Genomic DNA, 19,749 nt, shown 5'->3' on the forward strand with positions numbered 1-19,749 from the left:
TAGTGAGGCTAATGACCTCATCTTCTACTTACACATGTTTGCCTCCAGGTTTATATAGAAAAGATGGCTTTAAATCATGTTGCACACGCTACAACATACCACCGCTGTGTGTTTGGTAATAGAAAGACTTCTCTCTTTTTTTCTTTTTTACAAATATTGTTCTTTGTCTTCGGGGTATTGTGAGAAGAGCTCTTATCCTGAAAAGATGCTGTGATTGCAGTTTAACTCGGAGTTTAGACAGGTTTCCACATTAAAATGGGAAGCTAGTGGGAGATTTACATCTACAGGGACTGGATTCAAATGTTAGAAAATGTTTGCAACATAATTTGGTAATTATATTTGGCCCAGTTTGACTTCAAATGACACAAATTAAGTTTATCTTTTTTTTTTCTATCTAACAGAGAGAGTGTAGCCTCATTAAATTGGTGGAGCTTGGACTCAAAGATAGACCCCCTGCAGAGAGAAATGACTGAGGATTAACACTTGAAAAGAAGCACACCCTTTTATGCTTTATATTCTGTAATAGCATGAAGTTTCAATAACAAACCAGTGGCTTATTCACTGTAACTTTTGGTGCAAATACACCTTTAACTATCCCATTTTAACAGTCTGTCACTGGATATTTTATTTTGTAAGAAATGAAAACCCCTTTCAATATTATCAGTGTGTGAATAGGGAAAATGTGTTTTAATCTTAATGTTTGCCCTTACAGTTAGAGCACCTTGGGGAAAAAACGCTTACTTCAACGCTGAGACACTGTGGGTCAGAGAGAGAGAGAGAGAGAGAAAGAGCCGACGCAAGATCACGACAGCTGTTAAATTAAATCCGTCAGGGGGTGTCACATTATTGAGTCTGTGGTACATGTTTATTCCCAGTGGGGACATTTTCCTGTGTATTCCATAATAGGCTCTAATAGGTCATAATAGGTCGTTGAGAGGCGAAGCATTCCCTATCGGTGCGTTTGTTTAATAAAAAGAAACACAATAAAAAAAAGAAGCTTTGACATCTTTAAGCTTCGGCGCTTCTAAACAGGTCATAAAAACTCAATGAGAGACACTTGGAGCGCGGACCCGCTCCACTAGGATTCAGTGATGACGTAGGCTGAAGCTGAATAACCTGAGCGCTCCACTGATGAGCGGATGCGCCAGTGCGCACCTCCCCATAATAATCTGGCTGAGCAGCGTCGCTGTCTTTTCAGCACCACTCACTCACAATCCAACCAACCGGAGAGGCAAGACAGCAAAACTGAGTTCTCTGCAGCCCGATTTGTTTTTTCCCCCTTTCCATCTCTTTTTCTTTCTCTGTGATGATAACAACTCAATAGACTCCAACTCATTTCCCAGTAAAGGAGTTATCAAAACCTGTTTTTCTTGCACCATCTGCAGAAAGAATTTAGATTTGCTGGTATCTATTTATTTAAGAGGACCGTGAGTTTGGTGGATGTCTGCTGTTACGATTTTTCACTGCGGATTCTGATCTAGTTTTTTGCCATGGTTACACTGTAGATGAAGTTTGATCTTTTTTCATCCTTTTTTCTTTCTTCTTGCTACACTTTGAAAGTCCAGAAAAAATGTCCGCGGCCATTTGAATGAATGAGTTGTGTTGTAGGAAGTTTGGGCTTTTTTTGTTTGTTATTATTTTACAGAAGACTTTCAAGCGTTAAGTGCGTAATTTAGGATCATTTTCCCCTTTTTTACAGTGGGATTTGTGTAGTCTATCTTGTCAGGATGCTGGCCTTAGTAGTTGGACTGTTGTATCTAGTCGCTGGACGCGCGGTGCGAAGCCAGGATGCTACAGGTAGCCGCTTTGTATGTAACGCTATTCCTCCGGGCGCAGAGCCCGGCTGCGGGTATGGTCCTACGGGGAACCGTGTCCAGAGCAGCAGCCCAGTGGAGGACGAGCTTCGGAATACGATCATCCAGCTTAGGGAGACCATCCTGCAGCAGAAGGAGACCATCGTGAGCCAGCAGGGAACCATCAAAGAGCTCAACTCTAAGCTTGCGCGCTGTGAGGCGGCAGCCGACGAGTCGTCGCAGGGCAAGTCCCGAGGTCAGGGCTCCAGGCGGAAGGAGTACGGCAAGAACACCATGGGAGACTTGCCCCGGGACCCCAGTGAAACTATAGATCAACTGGGCAAGACCATGCAGAGTCTTAAAGGTCGGCTCGAGAACTTGGAGGTAAGGTGGAAACATGCTGTGTAGCTACATAAGAAAAGCACTTTTGTCTTATTTCCCTCTCACCCCCCGTGAACATAAGATGCACCATTGCATCGTTTCCATCCCCCCCCCCCCCCCCCCCCCCCCCCCCCCACTATCATGTATTACTATAGAGCATTGCGCGTCTGATAATATTCCCCGCCGCAGGAGACCTCTCGGGGGAATCGGGAGATCAAAGGGTCACGTAATGGCCATGTCACATCAATACCCCTTTAATCATTAAAATATATCTCTGATGGCGAAACCCACTGCATAAGAGCCATCAATAAGAGATGAGTAACAAAAAAAAAAATCTTGTCAAAGGTGTAATCATACATGTGGTGCAGGAATTTGCAAAGCAACCTTGAATAATTTATGAGTGCCGCGTGTATGTGTTCCACATACGCTTTTATTTGCGGTCGTGTGGCTAATTATTCGTGGCAGCTGATGATTTTCATTTCCCCAGATTTTACCTGCATCAGAGAATTACATTTTCAAATCAAATCAAATGCTTAATGGTTTGTCTTGTTTGCCTGGGAGTTCTGCTCTGGCTCTGGAGTTCTGCACCATCACCAGCCCTCTGCTCAGTCCCATTTAATTCTACAAGGCTCAAAGATCACATTTAGTGAGGTCAACTATAGTGAAGTGGGGGGGGGGGGGGGGTTTCGTTTTTTTTTATTATTATTTTTACATGCAGTAGACGCTAACATAAGCCCTGGCTTTGTCGCTTATGTCATGTCATTGCGCACTGTGTTTTTCACCAGCTCACAGCCCTGATGCCATAAGCAGTTATAATACTGTTTTTAAATTCAAGGCTATTTTTATATTCAGTATACTGCATTGCTGATCCATCTATCTCTCTACTCCCTTCCCTCCTCTCCCTCTTCACTTGATTGGAAGCTTCAATACCCCGATTGGATGAAGGATGCATTGCAGTCATAAGGATACATATTACATTGCATTTTAATCACATATCTATTGATCTGGACCTGCTTAACATCCTGATTATTGCAAAACCAGTGTTGCTGATAGCAATATGGCTGTCTAGAGTAGGATGTGCATCTCATATCAAAGCCATCTACACACATCAACAGTTGCACCATGTGACTGTTTGCTTCTGATTTCAGTCTCAGATTACCAAATAACCTCTTCAACTGAGGCTCTGGGATGGTGTCATTGTGTCAGAAAAAAAAATTAATCCACAAGGTTTCTGAATTCCATGGCGAACCAGGCCGCAAAGGAAACTAAAAATGTCTGAGGACCATTTTGCAATCAAACCATGCACCCCCTATAAACATGAGGCTGTAGAGCTGTTTCCTTAAGTCCAAAAACAACCTGGAGACAAACATTGTGCAATCTACCGAATACCCAAAATACCCAAAACATCCACAGATATATGGCAGGTCACCAATCAGTGTCTTCATGTTGATATTGATGTATCAAAAACAATAGTGCTAAAAGAATATCAGATATCAATATATAGATAACTATAAGACAAATCTGGGTATTTATATAAATGTCTATCTATCTATCTATCTATCTATCTATCTATCTATCTATCTATCTATCTATCTATCTATCTATCTATCTATCTATCTATCTATCTATCTATCTATCTATCTATCTATCTATCTATCTATCTATCTATCTCCCAGCAGCAGAGTTTGCGTCTCCCCATCACAAATGTGTCAACCGCTGGTGTCTCGGCCCTGACTCCCTTGCCACCAGAGCTCAGGGAGCTGCTGCGGCAACGTTTGGGGGCGCTGGAGACCCAGCTCCTCCGGAAGGTGGCTGAGCTGGAGGAGGAGAAGAGCCAGCTCTACAATGAAACAGCAGCCCACCGCCAACGCACCGAGAGTGCGCTCAATTCCCTCCTGGAGAGGATCACAGAGCTCGAAAAAAGTAAGTGATACAATGGGTGCTGGGAAATTTCATGGCAAAATTTAATGCCAAACTTTTTTTTCCTTTTCCCCTTTTTTGTTGTCTGCTGGATTTAGAACTCATTAGTCAATCCCTGTGCACTTTTCTGATGATGGAAGTAAAAGTGATCCTTTTCTCAGAGCCATTCTCAGAGAAATTCCTGGTCTTGAAAATAAGGCTTGGAAAGAAACGTTGAATGCTTAATGAGTTTAAGAAATGTTCAAGAGATGTCCACACTCCCGGGTATCACTTTGATGGTACATGTTAAAATACCACAAAATATGTCTGCTGGAAGGAAAGCTGTTTTAGAAGATGATCCCGCCACTCACCTATTTCCTGTTGTCCCCATGCACCCCGCTAAGGTTTAGCTGATAGAGTCAGGGGTCTGATACAAGCTATAGATTTGGGTAGCTAAAGCTAATTGCTCAGATGGGCAGTGGACCGAATAACACAACCGCATGTATGATATTGCAAGTCAGTACAATAGACCTTCAACAAATGCTACATTGTGAGACTTATTTAGTTCAATTTATATCAAATGTGTGCCAGAGAGATGTCGATTCAATTCCACAGCGATTTTCAAGGCTGTGGTGTGGTGTTGTTGTGTCAGTTGGATTTGTGAAGATTTTTACACTGGTGATAGCTTGGTATCATCTGCCCTGTGCATTAAAGTAAAATATGCAGTATTGACTTAAAGCTCAGTGCACATTTTTAGATTTTACATTTCACATTCTAATTCTGCAGGTTAAATTGATTTGACCGGTTCAGCAGTCAAACCAATTTAATTCTAAAATGGTCTGCATTGTAAAGCCTTATTTTAGTGCTAAAGTTGCGCAATATAACCAGAGGAGTTGTGGTTTTTAGCGGTGTATAAGGCCAGAGTATTGTGCTCAGCACAGGTAAAACTCTAATTCCACCACTTTGAAAACTGAAATGTGTTACTTTCCTGCAAATCAACCACTAAATCATATTATGTGTGATTTTCACAACTATCCTTTCCTTTATGTAGCTGACCAACAGCTAAATAATTAACTCCAAGCTTTGAGTTTGAGCAGAAATGAATTAAGCGAATTGGAGCACTAACATAATAACATTGGAGGATGAAAATTTGTGCATTTACAATTTTAAAAGTTGAAATTTCATACAAATTTTAATGGAAACAAATTGAAAATATTGTAAAACCTGTATTGATGTAACTTATGACAGAACAAAGATTTTTTTAAAGGATATTTTTAAACTGACAAAATTGAAATTGGATTTTTTTTTCTAAAAAAGAAAATGCTAATCTTTCCATGTGATGCCAACACAGTGTTTACAAATTTGGCACAGAAGCACGTTTAATGCCACCTCACATCTTCTTTAAAGCTTTTCAGCAGCTGCCAACAGCTGATAATAATACTTGGAGAAAAGGGAGCTTCTAATTTTGATCAGTCAACCCACAAAACACAGGAAAGTGTGTTTTTGCCGTGCTGTGACTTATAAGGGTCTCAAAGTGCAGAGGAAGTTCTAGAGTCTCTGAATCTTTTAATAGTTATGTCTACTGTAGATGATGAAATCCTTAAGTTATTCACAGTTTTATACGGTGAAACTTTTTTGTTAAATTCTTGAACTATCTGCCGGCGATGTGTTCCTCAGATTGGGAAACACCTGGTAAACAAGCCTGGAGCAAGTTATGACTCCAAGGTTAGCAGTGTGTCAGCCAGTTCCCCTGTCTGTCTGCCGGTTCATGGTCAATTCAGCATTTTGGTCCAGACTCGGGCATCTCAGTAATCAATAGAACAAGATGCTAGACATTTGCGGTCCCCAGGTGATAGTTCCTGATTTCTCCTGGCTTCTCTTTTTGCGTCAACATTATTTTTTTAACTTTGTGTTTCACTAGAAGAAGATGCCACTTTCAGCTGCTCCTTTATTCACAAACGGTCACTCCACATGTTTTATTTGGCAGAGTCTTGTGTGTTTTCCCAGGGATCTTTTGCTTGTTAGGCACTCTCAATCCACTAAATTCATGTTTTACTCAAATCTGAAAATGTCCCGACCACTACAAGAGAGCTGGCCATTAGATTTATTCTCTCTTTCTCTCTCTGTCTCTCTTTGGAAACTTCTTGACCAAATGAAGCCCGTGTGCCATTGTTACCTGAATATGAAAAAAGAAAACTTGAACTTTGAAGGCCATAGGGATGTGGTCACAGGGTGAAACATGGGATGCACAGTAGAGAGGTTGTCAATCTATCATGGTGACAACACAGAGAGGCAACCATTCACTCTCACATTCACAACTATGGCCAATTTAGAATTGTTATTAACCCCATCCATGTCTTTGGATCATGGGAGGAAGCCGGAGTACTCAGAGAGAAGTCACACAAGCAAGGGGGGGAACATAGTGTTGTACTGCACCCCTCTGCTGTTATATAGGTTTTCTTTGCAGTCATTGTCACTGTGAAATTTGGTACAGATATGATTTAATAGGACTCATAAAGGTTTTTCTTTTTTTAGTTTTTCACCTACAAATCTATCAAACTCAGTGCTCATGCTACTCAGCAAATGTAGCATGCTAACATCAGGCTGTTCCAGCTCATAAAGATAACAATGCTAGTGTTTAACTGTTAACTTGCACTGTTACTCGTCATGGTTAATCACTTGAATGCCAACATTTTAGACTAAAAAAAAGAAAAGTTGGTGACCAACTGCTGGTGTAGTCTCATCAGATGATTTTAATCTCTTGGAAAGCCCAAATATCTTCTGTGAGTCGTTTTTAGTTGGTTGGTTGGTTTTAATCATTTGTGATTGGTAATTTTAAAATAATTGGTTGAAGTTATTGGATGCTCAAGCCATAAATGTGTAGCCGGGTGGAAGTTCGATATTATGGGACATGCCACTGGATGGCACTGTTTTTCTTTTGGGGTACCTCTGAGAGCGGAAGGGATCATGGGGATCTACGGAGACATGCACGAGTGCTAGCTTGCATTGGTGTTATGTGGGTGTGCAATGCCTTTTTTTCGCTGCGTGATCTGTTTTGAACGCAAAGTGTGCAACAGTTAAGGCACCAGGAGTAGCTGCCACCAACTTCGCCGTTCGTCTCAGAGGGATCCATATTCCGTTTTCTGCTGGATTAATGCACTGTATGTATTTGAGTTCACACTTGTATTATACTATCTCTGTGGGTAAGAGGGAAATGTACCGTGTTAACTGTTTAATCTTGGCTCTGTATCTATGCAGGAGAAGCCACTACAGTTATTTTTGCACTGCTAAGTTTTGTTTTATTTATGTTTGGGTTTATATCAGACACGAAATGACGCTAGATGTCCTTGAGTTCCAGATGCTGATAAAGTTGGGGAAATAACCTGCAGTAGCAGTGGGTTACCAGAGCACAAAGCTGTTACTGGATAGGAGCTGTCTGTAACAATTTTATTTCTTTATTTTTACAACCTTGTTATTTTCTTCTGAGCACTTACTTTATCATTCAGATTAAAAGAACCCCAAAGATAATCTGTGTTCTGGGCTGGTTAATTTAGCCAGGCTACACAATTTGGTACCAGGAGTGGGGTATCTGCAAAAGTGGCAGCTCAGCGATTTTGTTTTTTATGGGTTTCCGTTTAAGTAGGTTATTTTACGGTGCAAGAAATAACTGTAGTGGTGGTCACCTGCGACGCGAGGGATTGGAAAGGATCGGACGATTGAGGCCATACCAGAGGTGTGCAGAGGAGCAGTGGCCAGTCTTTCCAGAAGAGGGTGATTTCGATCGAGGGAAGGATTCTTTCCAGAGGAGAAGAGGACATCAGTGGCACCTAGCTGAATAGACTGCTAAGGCAATTTCTGCATCCTGACCAAAGACTAATCTGGACACAGACATTTCATTATGTCAGACACAAACAGTGACGATGACCAGGGTTTGGCGGGGGCCACCGCAAGGGACCCTGTCACTGAGCTTCAGGCAAAATTGTCAGAACTGAGTAACAAACATGACCAGGCTATGGCCAGGATAACTGCTTTGAGTGACGGGGCAAGTAGGTCATATGTATATCTGCCGCGAGAGCGACCTATTCAACCCTTTAGTGGGGATGCAACCGTAGATGGACGTTCTGTAGAGGAGTTTATTGATGAAGTACAGAGGGGTATCAGAACTAGAGGCTTGGGTAATGATGATCAGGTTGACTTCATTTTTTCCCTCCTCAGGGGTTCTGCACTTGAAGAGATCAAGTTATGTACTGGGGGAGAGCAAATTGAACCCGAAGAAATATTTTGTTTTCTCAGAGAAGCTTATGGTGAGAGGCGCAGTGTAGCACAGTTACTGCAAACCTTTTTTAGCCGTTTCCAGCTAGAAGGTGAAGATTTCTTTGAGTACTCACACGCTCTGTCCCAGATCCTCCGCTTAGCCCTTAAACAAAGGCCTGATGCAGTACGAGACACAAAGATGGCAGTTAGAGACCAGTTTGTGGAGGGAGTAAGAGACTCCACTCTGCGAAGGGAGCTTCGCAAGATGGTGAGGGAAAAGCCAGAGTCTACGCTTTTTGATGTACGTCAGGAAGCAATTGCTTGGTCGATGGAAGAAAACCCTAGTGGCACCAGAGTTGCCAAGAGCAGGCCCATATTAAGTGACAGTGCGGTTGCAAGGGATCAGAGTACCCGTGAAGCTCCAGATAGGTCATCTGCAACTCTAGATGAAATCCTTAAGGTGGTTTCTGAGCAGGGCAAGGCTATTGGGGAGTTACTCAGTGTGGTTAGGGAGAGTGTTACATCCAGAGAAAGGGCCCCTAAACGTGGGATTCCCAGATCAAAGTTCCAGTTCACTGATGATGGGAAGCCCATCTGTTTCAAGTGTAAGGGAGTTGGACACATTGCTAGGGAGTGCAAAACCCTTAAGCAAGGAGCTTCTCCAGTTTCTGTTCCTGCACCTGGTCAGGGAAACTAGCCACCTCGGTTGCCAAGAGCCGGGCAATTCGAGGGGAGACTACTGGCTCAAAGACCCTAACTCGTGAGAGATTTTTTGACAGAGCAGTTGGTAAATGTCCTGAAGTTGAAATTGAGGTGGGAGGGATTAAGGCTAGAACCCTTTTGGATACAGGGAGCCAGGTTAGCACCATCTCAGAGGCATTTTTCCGACAACACCTAATGGGTGAAGATGATGATGTAACCCCTACAGCTAAATGGCTTAAATTGACTGCAGCTAACTCATTGCCAATTCCTTATATAGGTTACATTGAGCTGGATGTGCAGGTCATGGGGTTAACAGCGCAGGAGTGTGGGTTTTTGGTAGTCAGGGACCCCGCCCCAGAACCAGGAGGGCCACAGGACCAAGAGCTAATGTCAGCTAAAGTTAAGGTGCAGGAAAATGATGTGGAACAGCAGGTGGGAAAAGGTGCCAGCAGACTAGAGGGATCCCCCCCTGTTCTTGTTGGAATGAACATAATAAAGAGATGTAAGGAGCTAGCCATTGCTAGTTTTGATTCAACTCTCGGAGGAGAGTTAAATGCTGCTTGGGGAGAAGCTTTTCAGAGGGTGCAAGCCTGCGAAGTATTAGAGAGGTCATCCATCGCCCGGTTAGCTGGTAAAAATACTGTACACGTGCCAGCATCATCCGTGGCCACAGTATTTGCTAGAGGGCTTGGGAAAGTTTCAGATGACCAGACCTTAATGTTACTTGAGCCAACCAACACGCTCGTTCCCAGTGGTTTGGTTGTTGTTCCTACTCTTGTTGAAACTGACAGGCACGTGTTTCCAGTTCAAGTTGTGAACTTCTCTCAGGAAGATGTGTGGTTGGCTCCCCGGACCAGACTTGGTATGCTTACTGTAGTGGAGTGTGTTGAAAATGCAGCTGAGGTGCAGTTTAATCGTATCTCTGCTGACCACGAGGAAGTGTCACTGAATAAGGAAGGGGCTAAAGAATCTGATGGTGAACTGAAATTGCTGATAGAGCAGCTGAGCATTAGTGGCTCCCAAGAGGAACAGACCAAATTAGCTGCACTTTTGGCTCAGTATGCAGATGTTTTTGCTTTCAAGGAAGAAGATCTAGGTTATACAGAGAAGATCAGTCATGAGATACACCTAGTCGATGATGTCCCGGTCACTCAGGCCTACCGACGGATACCTCCAACACAGTACAAAGAGGTGCGAGAACACATAACCCAGCTTCTGAAAAAGGGTGTGATCAAAGAAAGCACTAGTGCCTATGCATCGCCCATTGTGCTGGTGAGGAAGACAGACAACAGCTTGAGGTTATGTGTCGATTACAGGCGGCTAAATGCCAAGACCAGACGTGATGCCTTTCCTTTGCCCCGTATAGATGAATCCTTTGATGCATTACATGGTGCAAGGTTTTTCTCGACTATCGACCTGGCAAGTGGCTATCATCAAGTGGCAGTTCACGAAAGAGACAGGCACAAGACTGCTTTTACAACCCCATTTGGGTTGTTTGAATATACCAGATTGCCCTTTGGTGTGTGTAACGGTCCAGCCACTTTCCAAAGACTCATGCAGGCCACTATGAGTGACTTAATCCTTCAGATCATGCTCGTGTACCTAGATGACATATTAGTCTACTCATCAACTTTTGAAGACCATTTGACACGTCTTCAGACAGTGTTGCAGAGACTCAGGGAAACTGGGCTGAAGGTTAAGGTGGAGAAATGTCATTTTCTCCAATCTAGTGTACGCTTTTTGGGTCACCAGATCTCAGCTGAAGGGATAGGTACGGACCCAGACAAGATAGCTGCAGTGAGGCAGTGGCCAGTACCCACCACAGTTAGAGAGCTGAGATCCTTCCTGGGTTTTTGCAGTTATTACAGGAGATTTCTCCATGGATTTTCGCAGCTGGCAGGTCCTTTGCATGATCTGATTAATGCATGGGGCAAGGAGGACAGTCCAGCTAAATATAAAAACTTGCTGGAAAGTGTGTGGACGCCATCTTGTCAAGAGTCATTTGAACAGCTGAAAGAGAAGCTCACGAGTGCCCCCCTACTTGCTTATGCTGATTTCTCACTGCCATTTGTTGTTGAGACGGATGCCAGCGGTTTAGGACTGGGAGCAGTTCTTTATCAGGTGCAGGGTGGCAGGAAACGTGTTATAGCATACGCCAGCCGAAGGTTGAGAAATGCAGAGAGAAATGACAGAAACTATAGCAGCATGAAATTAGAGCTCCTCGCCCTTAAATGGGCTGTGTCTGAGAAGTTTAGGGGGTATCTCTTAGGCTCCAAATTCACAGTTGTGACAGATAACAACCCCCTCTGCCACCTGAACTCAGCAAAGCTGGGAGCCATTGAACAGCGCTGGGTTGCCCAGTTAGCGCCATTTGACTTTGAGGTGCAGTATCGTCCTGGTCGGTGTAACACAGCAGCCGATACCCTCTCTAGACAGCCATTAGCAGGGGAGCCCCAGCCTGCAGGAGATGAGGAGGAGTTTGATGGATGCATATCCATCTGTAACCTTGTCAGCAGAGGGACAACGCTAGGCCTGGACTTAGTAAGTGCAGGTGTAAAATGTTGTCAGGTGAGGCAGGCCCGGGTCACAGCAGTTGAGCAAGACACCCATTTTACTGATTCCCAAGGGAATACACCCACTCTGCCAGGGTATTCTAAGGAAGAGTTGCGACAGTTTCAGTGCTCTGACCCTACTATCAAGTCCTTTAGGCAGTTTTGGGACAAAAAGAAGAAACCCACACACCAGCAGAGGAGAGGTTTGGCTAAGTCTGTGATTTCTCTGCTCCGGCAGTGGTCACGTATCATGGAGTTGGAGGGATTGTTGTATCGGGTCATTGAGGATGGACATTTGGGGAGGTGTCAGCAGCTCCTTTTGCCAGCTTGTTTAAAGGAAGCTGTACTGGGGAGTGTGCATGATCAGATGGGGCATCAGGGGGTGGAGCGGACCCAGAATCTGTTAAGACAGAGATGTTTTTGGGTTGGTATGTATGAAGAAGTGGACCAGTGGATTAAGAAATGCTACAGATGTGTGCTTACTAAGTTGCCACAGCCCAAGATTCATGCCCCTGTCAAGCCTTTTTTGGCCACTAGACCTCTTGAAGTGGTTGCAGTAGATTTTAGCATGTTGGAGCCAGCCTCAGATGGACGGGAAAATGTGTTGGTGGTTACAGATGTTTTCACCAAGTTCACACAAGCTTTCCCCACACGCGACCAGAAAGCTGATACAACTGCTAAGATTTTGCTTAGAGAGTGGTTCATGAGGTATGGCGTACCAGAGAGGTTACATTCTGATCAGGGCAGAAATTTTGAAAGTGATGTGATTCAGGAACTGTGCAAGTTATATGGGGTTAAAAAAAGCCGTACTACACCACATCATCCCCAAGGTAATGCACAATGTGAACGTTTCAATAGGACACTTCATGACCTATTGCGTACCCTCCCACCTGACAAGAAACGCCGTTGGCCTGAGTATTTGCCAGAATTGGTCTATGCGTACAATGTGACTCCCCATGCCACCACAGGGCACTCGCCGTATTACCTCATGTTTGGAGTGCACCCCCACCTTCCTGTAGATGCTTTACTGGGGCAGGAGCAGGTGCTTGATAAGAGACATGACTGGCTGGTTGTGCATCAGCAGCGCTTAAATGAAGCACATAACAGAGCAAGGCAGTACACGGAGCAGAAAGCAGCGGAAAGGCTTGAGCTGGACAAAACCCGAGTCTATTGCCCCCCTGTTGAAGTAGGTCAGTTAGTTTATCTGCGACACTGGCCCCAAGGCAGGAACAAAATTCAGGACGCCTGGAGCCCTGTGGTTTATAGGGTTGTCGAAGTCCAGGGCAGCACACATGCAGTGGAGCCGGTGGAGGGTGGGCCAGTAAAACGGGTTCACAGAGCTAACCTTAGACCTTGTATTGGCCCAATTCCTGCACCCAGGAAAAAGAAAAATAATGAATCCCCTGTGGTAGTGAGTCCTAGGACAGAAGAGAAAACAGGCTGTTCAGATCCAGATCCTGAGTATGTGTTGTTCGGAGAAACCTCATACCCAAGTGCAGAGCAGGGGTCTGATGAAGCAGTTCAAAGCAGTGACATTTCTGAGTCTGTAAACACTGATGATGCTCGTGTTACTGTACCATCTGACTCTGAGCAGGTGTCCACACCAGAGACAGTTGCTACTGAAACTAACAGGGATATTGGGGTCATTCCACCAACACCAGTGCCCCGTCGGAGTAAAAGAGCTAATGCTGGAGTGCATTCAAACCCTTACCATGTCCCTGTATCAGCATGTCATGCCATCACCTTGAGCCCTGAGGTACTGTCTCAGTTGTTGACTAATTTGGGTACTGCTCTCTTTAAGGAAGCAGTGCATGAGTTGAGATATACCAATTGAGTCACCGGGGACGTTGACTCTTAAGCAGGGGAGTATGTAGCCGGGTGGAAGTTCGATATTATGGGACATGCCACTGGATGGCACTGTTTTTCTTTTGGGGTACCTCTGAGAGCGGAAGGGATCATGGGGATCTACGGAGACATGCACGAGTGCTAGCTTGCATTGGTGTTATGTGGGTGTGCAATGCCTTTTTTTCGCTGCGTGATCTGTTTTGAACGCAAAGTGTGCAACAGTTAAGGCACCAGGAGTAGCTGCCACCAACTTCGCCGTTCGTCTCAGAGGGATCCATATTCCGTTTTCTGCTGGATTAATGCACTGTATGTATTTGAGTTCACACTTGTATTATACTATCTCTGTGGGTAAGAGGGAAATGTACCGTGTTAACTGTTTAATCTTGGCTCTGTATCTATGCAGGAGAAGCCACTACAGTTATTTTTGCACTGCTAAGTTTTGTTTTATTTATGTTTGGGTTTATATCAGACACGAAATGACGCTAGATGTCCTTGAGTTCCAGATGCTGATAAAGTTGGGGAAATAACCTGCAGTAGCAGTGGGTTACCAGAGCACAAAGCTGTTACTGGATAGGAGCTGTCTGTAACAATTTTATTTCTTTATTTTTACAACCTTGTTATTTTCTTCTGAGCACTTACTTTATCATTCAGATTAAAAGAACCCCAAAGATAATCTGTGTTCTGGGCTGGTTAATTTAGCCAGGCTACAAATGTTAGAAGACAAAAACAGTGTTTGTACAACACTGTCATCAGTGCCACTGTGCTGTGACTGAATGAAGTCAAACAAGGCCAGCCTGTTGGCATGTTGGATGCTGACATGCATGTCCAAGCCGTTGCTACAGCTTTGCATGCCTATGAGAGCACCATCTCTGATCTGATTATCCTTGGTGGAAATCTAACTGGATAGAGGTGCAACCTCCGACCTGTGCTTGTGCTATTCTTGTGGTAGCCCCCCACCCTGCAGCTGTTTCAGCAGGACAATGCCTGCCCCCACTTTGCCAGAATAGCACAGATCTTTCTAAATCAAGAACATATCCAGACAGTTTCTTGGCTATCATTTAGTCTTCATATGGTTCACTGAACATGTCTGGGACCTGCTGGCCCAACGTGCTCATTAGCCACACAGAGCGACCACTGCACAGCTGCAGGCTGCACACATCCAGCAATGGAGAGCAATTCCTCAACAACAGATCCGGACACGTGTTCGTTCCACGAACAGATGGGAGACAGTTTGCATCACCTCCAAAGGAGGCTGTACCTCATATTAAATATCTTGTATGTATCTTGTAGTGACTGTCTATGAAACCTCTTCCCTGTTTTAGGCTAGAATTATGGTCCCAAATTTGTGTCTATCTAAGATGTTTCAGGCTTTTCAGGGTGAAGGATCATGAAAACACAGAGGCAGCAGCATGCACTGGCAGTATGCCTAGGTCAAATATTGACTGGTTAAAAAGTTGGCTTGAACAGGAAAGGGAAAAGTGAAGAGCAAGAAACATAAAAAACAGAAATGCAGTGGGACTGAGTGGAAAGTTGTAATTGTTTTTCAAAATCAGTCCACTTCACTGCAAATACATTTTTCATTTCTTATGACTTCATCAGTCTTCTCCACAGCAAAGGTTAAGATAAAAGAATAACAGCACAAAGGTTCTACAATTGTTCTACATATTTTTGAAATTGCTCTTAATTGGCAAAAAGCAAAATGTGGAAAATGGATCTTTAAAGCTCTGCATTTCATCTTTGGACTACCAAGACAGTAGCAGTGATCTGTGTGACAGTGACTCACACTTTCTTATCTTCTTTTTTCTGTCGTCATCCTCAGAACTATCAAGTCGTGACACACTAAAAATAACTTTGAATATATTACATTAAGTGTTCCTCATCTATCAACAGATAATAATGCCTTCAAGTCACCTGAGGATTTCAAGGTGTCCCTTCCTCTCCGTACAAACTACCTGTATGGACGCATCAAGAAGAGCCTCCCAGAGATGTACGCCTTCACTGTCTGCATGTGGCTCAAGTCCAGCGCTAGTCCGGGAATAGGAACTCCATTTTCATATGGCGTTCCAGGCCAGGCCAATGAGATAGTCCTCATTGAATGGGGAAACAATCCCATTGAGCTACTAGTCAATGACAAGGTAAGTCTATTGTGATGAACTTAAATTTCACCATTTGCTCATGCTGCAGAGTAAATCCTTCACACTGACCTGATTTTCTGAAGACAGATGCTCTAAATCCTTTAGTATTTTCCTGGCAACACAGCTGGCTCTAATGATGGGCGTAAATGTGGATCAGCAAAGACACTAATTAAATGCAAAGAATGAATAAGAATGAGCCGGCTTTGGGATCCAAAACAAGCACATAGCTTCTGTACGTACATGTGTGCACAATAACGATACAGCCGAGAAGCAGTTCGCTGACCATTAGCTCTGAATATTTAATTTTGCTCCTTATAAACATTTAATACCATCGACCCACATTTCGCTCACACCCGCGAATAACAGTAATTCATTAGAGGAGTTGTGCTGCCACATGTGCTCATCTGCTTCATTGTCCTCTTTGCTTTCTTTGGAGGTTATATTGTAGTTAAACAGTGTAATCGCAATTAACCCAAAATATAAGAAAATGTTAAAAAACAAATAAACTTTTATCAATATTTAATGCAATTTTGTCATAAAGCAAAAGACCTGTAATTGTTTTATTGATGAAAGACACAATTTTGAGGCTAAATGTTGCTTTCTTTGTGATGGGTTCAAGCTTCACATCACATGGAAACTTGGGAGCAAAGCTTCATGGGAAATAAGTTCTTAGTGTAAAGCTAAGAACACACATTATCCAATGTAGTACTTAACACTTCTTTGTCTTATGATATCACAGCTCATTGTTGTAATTGGGGAATTTTATGATAATATTTTCCTGCGTTGGAAACAATCATAGTCCCACTATCTTGTTGACTTGTGGTGTTACTGGCACAGACAGGTCTGCCCACAGTTTTTCCTTTACTATGCATTATACATGTGTTCAAGTCAGGCAGATAATAGAAAGATGGTGGGAGAAAATGATGAGAGTATGACTGAGAAAAAGAGGGAAAGAGGGTGGAAATTAAACAAGCTCTCGAGGTGATGGAGCAGTGTAAGAAGGAGTTGGTAAAGAGAGGGGAAAAATGAGAAGGTGCCAGAAAAAAAAGAAAAAAAAGGAAGTTAGGAAGTGAGACAGAAAGCATGAGAGCAGAAGAGAGCGAGGAGAGGCTGGTGAATATGATAACTGTATGTGCAGCAGCACATCCATGTGCTAAACTTGTTCGCAGTGATAACAGGGCCCTCTGGGGCACATTGTTTATGCTGTTCATTTGGCAGCATACTGAGAAGAAAGCAGAAAGCTGCCTCGACAGTATTAAAAAGTGCAGCGTTGTCTGTATTATGTATTTGTACTTGGTTATGGGGGGAGAGAGCGTCTTTGTTGTTATAAAGCAGCATCTTCATCATCGTATATTTTGTCTCAGAAAAAGGGGAAAAAAGTTGATTTTTTTTGTCATGTTTTTTCTCCCCTCCAATGTTCAAAAGATGCCGGTGGCATCTCAATTTTTCATTCAAATGGGACTACCAGGAGTTTAATCAGTAATGGATTCAGCTGGCCTTGTACAATAGTAACACTGTTTTGTTGGCAAGTGTACAAATGTGTGATGGGTCCAGATTTTTCCAAATATCATTAAAAATTCATGCAGTTGGTGCGTTTTTGTTGGGTTGTCTGCGAAGACAAACATCACTGTAATCACTGCTGTAGAATACGGACACTTTAATGACTTCGCTCTTTCTTGCGTCACCTTCTAAAAACATTTCACACTTACCTGCAGAACCTCATCAACACCCTGCTGGAGATGAGGAACAGAAAGTCCTCTGAACATTAAGTAAAACACATCACGGGCCATTTTGACATCTCATAGAGGGAAAAGCATAGATGTAGATACCAACAATGGTTTTCATTTTAGGTGTCCCCTTCCAGGCTCCAGTTTCCTTGTTTTGTCTTATAGAGAAATGGAACAAAAGAGAAACATGCATGCTTTTCCTGCTATAGCGAGTCAAAATATTATTATTTTTTTGTTAAAAAGCCAAGAGGAGAATATGCATTTCAACTATGTAATAACTGCAAAATTGTATGTTTTACGGTGTGAGTGTGTCATTTGTAGTATTAAAAAATGAGTCAGTCATTCTCAAGAGTATGCCCTGTGGATATAGTGCTTTAATTCGAAACTCTGTGTCTACAAAGAATCACAGCTGGCATAAATCCATTGCTGCAGAATAATTGACGAATGTTGTTTTTTATGTTTGTTTGTTTTTTTCAATTTTACAACCTGAATCTTTAAACAGTCCATGTGGCCCAGAATGCTCCAAATCAGACAGACTTTATAACAACCTTCCCAGTGTTCCCTGTGTAACGCCTGGTGTCCTTAACAGGGTCAATTGCTTCTGTAATTGCAAGTGAGTCGAATTTTATTTTGAGTGACTGCCCATCTTTTCGGGTTTATTTGCATCTGGAGCTACATCTGCAACTAGGTATTAGGATAAAGCAGCCCTGTAGGGTTATATAAAAAAAAGCTAATGAGTTACAGTACACACTGATAATCCTATGTGCCGCACTGTATCCTCAGAGGACTATGATGTCATTGGCTGGTAAAATAACCGGTTGTTTTTCTTTGATCTGTGAACAAAGCATAAGAGGACACTGTTTTGCTGTTAGCTATCTGACTGCTTTGAAGGATGCTCTATCCCTTGATGTCACCTGGGTAATCTAAATTTTATATGTCATACGGCTCATGTGGGGATTTCTTTGCAGAGGGTTGTCTCTTTGAAGCCCCGGCCCTTCTAATTGGTGTCCTTGTTTCTAGCATGCCACAATTACACTTGTACCTCTCTCGACTTCTCTTGCACCCTTATACTGTATCTGCCTATCGTTGCTCCTCATTCTTCAGCCTTCCTCACTGTGCTCACGCCATTCACACCTCGCACTTCATTCTCAATCAGGTGGCCCAACTCCCTCTGTCAGTGAGTGACGGGCGCTGGCACCACATTTGCATCACCTGGACAACTAGAGATGGTTTCTGGGAGGCTTACCAGGATGGCGAGCGTTTAGGCACTGGGGACAACCTGGCCCCCTGGCACCCAATTAAACCTGGAGGGGTGATCATCCTGGGCCAGGAGCAGGTGAGAGCAATAGAGAAGCTTTGATGGTAAAGAACAGGTGTATGTGCATGTATATGTGTGTCTGTGTGTGCATGTGTATTTTTCCTTGTGTCAATAACATCCCTGGGGGGTATTCTCCCCCAAGCTCAGCGCCAGAGGCTCTGAGCAGGGAGCAGGGAAGAGGAGGAAGAGAGGCTCTTCTCACGCTATTGTGGCCCTTTCAGTATTACCTCACTCATCCACTGCTAAAAGGCAACATTTTACCCCTGGGAGCTGTGTTAGCAAGTTATTACGCTGGTTAACTCCATGACAGCGCTATGTGTATAAATAGAAATATACAGTGATGTAAAATCTCCTCAGAGAACTATTAACTCATAGTGCATTACTTTGGAGCTTAAGGAGGTGGTGATTTTTTTCCTCACTCATACATTTAAGGTGAGATTGCTGCAGATTGCACAGTATTGCAGATTGCACAGCATTTGGATATTTTAAAGTGGCAGTACACTAAAAAGAATTTGCAGTGGGGTCTAGGTTTTTTTTTTTTGCTTTTGTTTTGCATTTTGATTAAAATCAAACAGAATTTATTAATTTTAATTAAAGTCTGTTTACATTTCCTTTAGAAACTCAGCTCTGTTCTCTTTCTCTATGAAGGACATTGTGGGAGGCCGTTTTGATGCCACCCAGGCTTTTGTGGGCGAGCTGAGCCAGTTCAACATGTGGGACAGAGTACTGCGGCCCGTGGACATCATGGGCCTGGCCAACTGTTCAGCTTACATGCCCGGAAACGTGGTTCCTTGGATTGATGCTAATGTGGAAGTGTTTGGAGGTGCGACCAAGGCTGCTCTGGAAATCTGTGAAGACCGTGCTTTTGATTCCTAAAAGGATCCGATGCAGGAAAACCAGTGTGGCCGCTGGGCTCTGGAAGCTAAATATTCTGACTGGTGCTTCTTTCAAATCCCAAAGGCAAGAGCACCAGCCCAACATTTTTACATATTTATGTGGTCTGCATAATCTCAAAGACTCTGTGTTTATTGGAAACACAAGTTCATGTGTCCGTTCAATTCGAACCCTTAAGACGTTAGAGGGGATTTCAAAATCGTTTGCTTATCTGAAGAAGATGTGCCGTTGCATCAGTCTGCTGTAATG

The 19,749-nt window shown here is 43.3% G+C and overlaps 1 protein-coding gene across 1 annotated transcript; it reads left to right on the forward strand.

The window, feature by feature from the left end:
• Window positions 1-1,727: 1,727 nt before the first annotated feature.
• Window positions 1,728-19,482, forward strand: nptx2a (neuronal pentraxin 2a; the record flags this gene model as incomplete). The annotated part of the gene is made up of 5 exons (XM_080904152.1): window positions 1,728-2,177; window positions 3,851-4,097; window positions 15,317-15,561; window positions 18,445-18,624; window positions 19,255-19,482. 5 exons carry the CDS (start codon window positions 1,728-1,730, stop codon window positions 19,480-19,482), a joined length of 1,350 nt encoding a protein of 449 aa, XP_080760278.1.
• Between the last annotated feature and the right edge of the window lie 267 nt (window positions 19,483-19,749).

The sequence above is a fragment of the Rhamphochromis sp. 'chilingali' genome (assembly GCF_963969265.1).
Source record: "Rhamphochromis sp. 'chilingali' genome assembly, chromosome: 15".
Lineage (NCBI taxonomy): Eukaryota > Metazoa > Chordata > Actinopteri > Cichliformes > Cichlidae > Rhamphochromis > Rhamphochromis sp. 'chilingali'.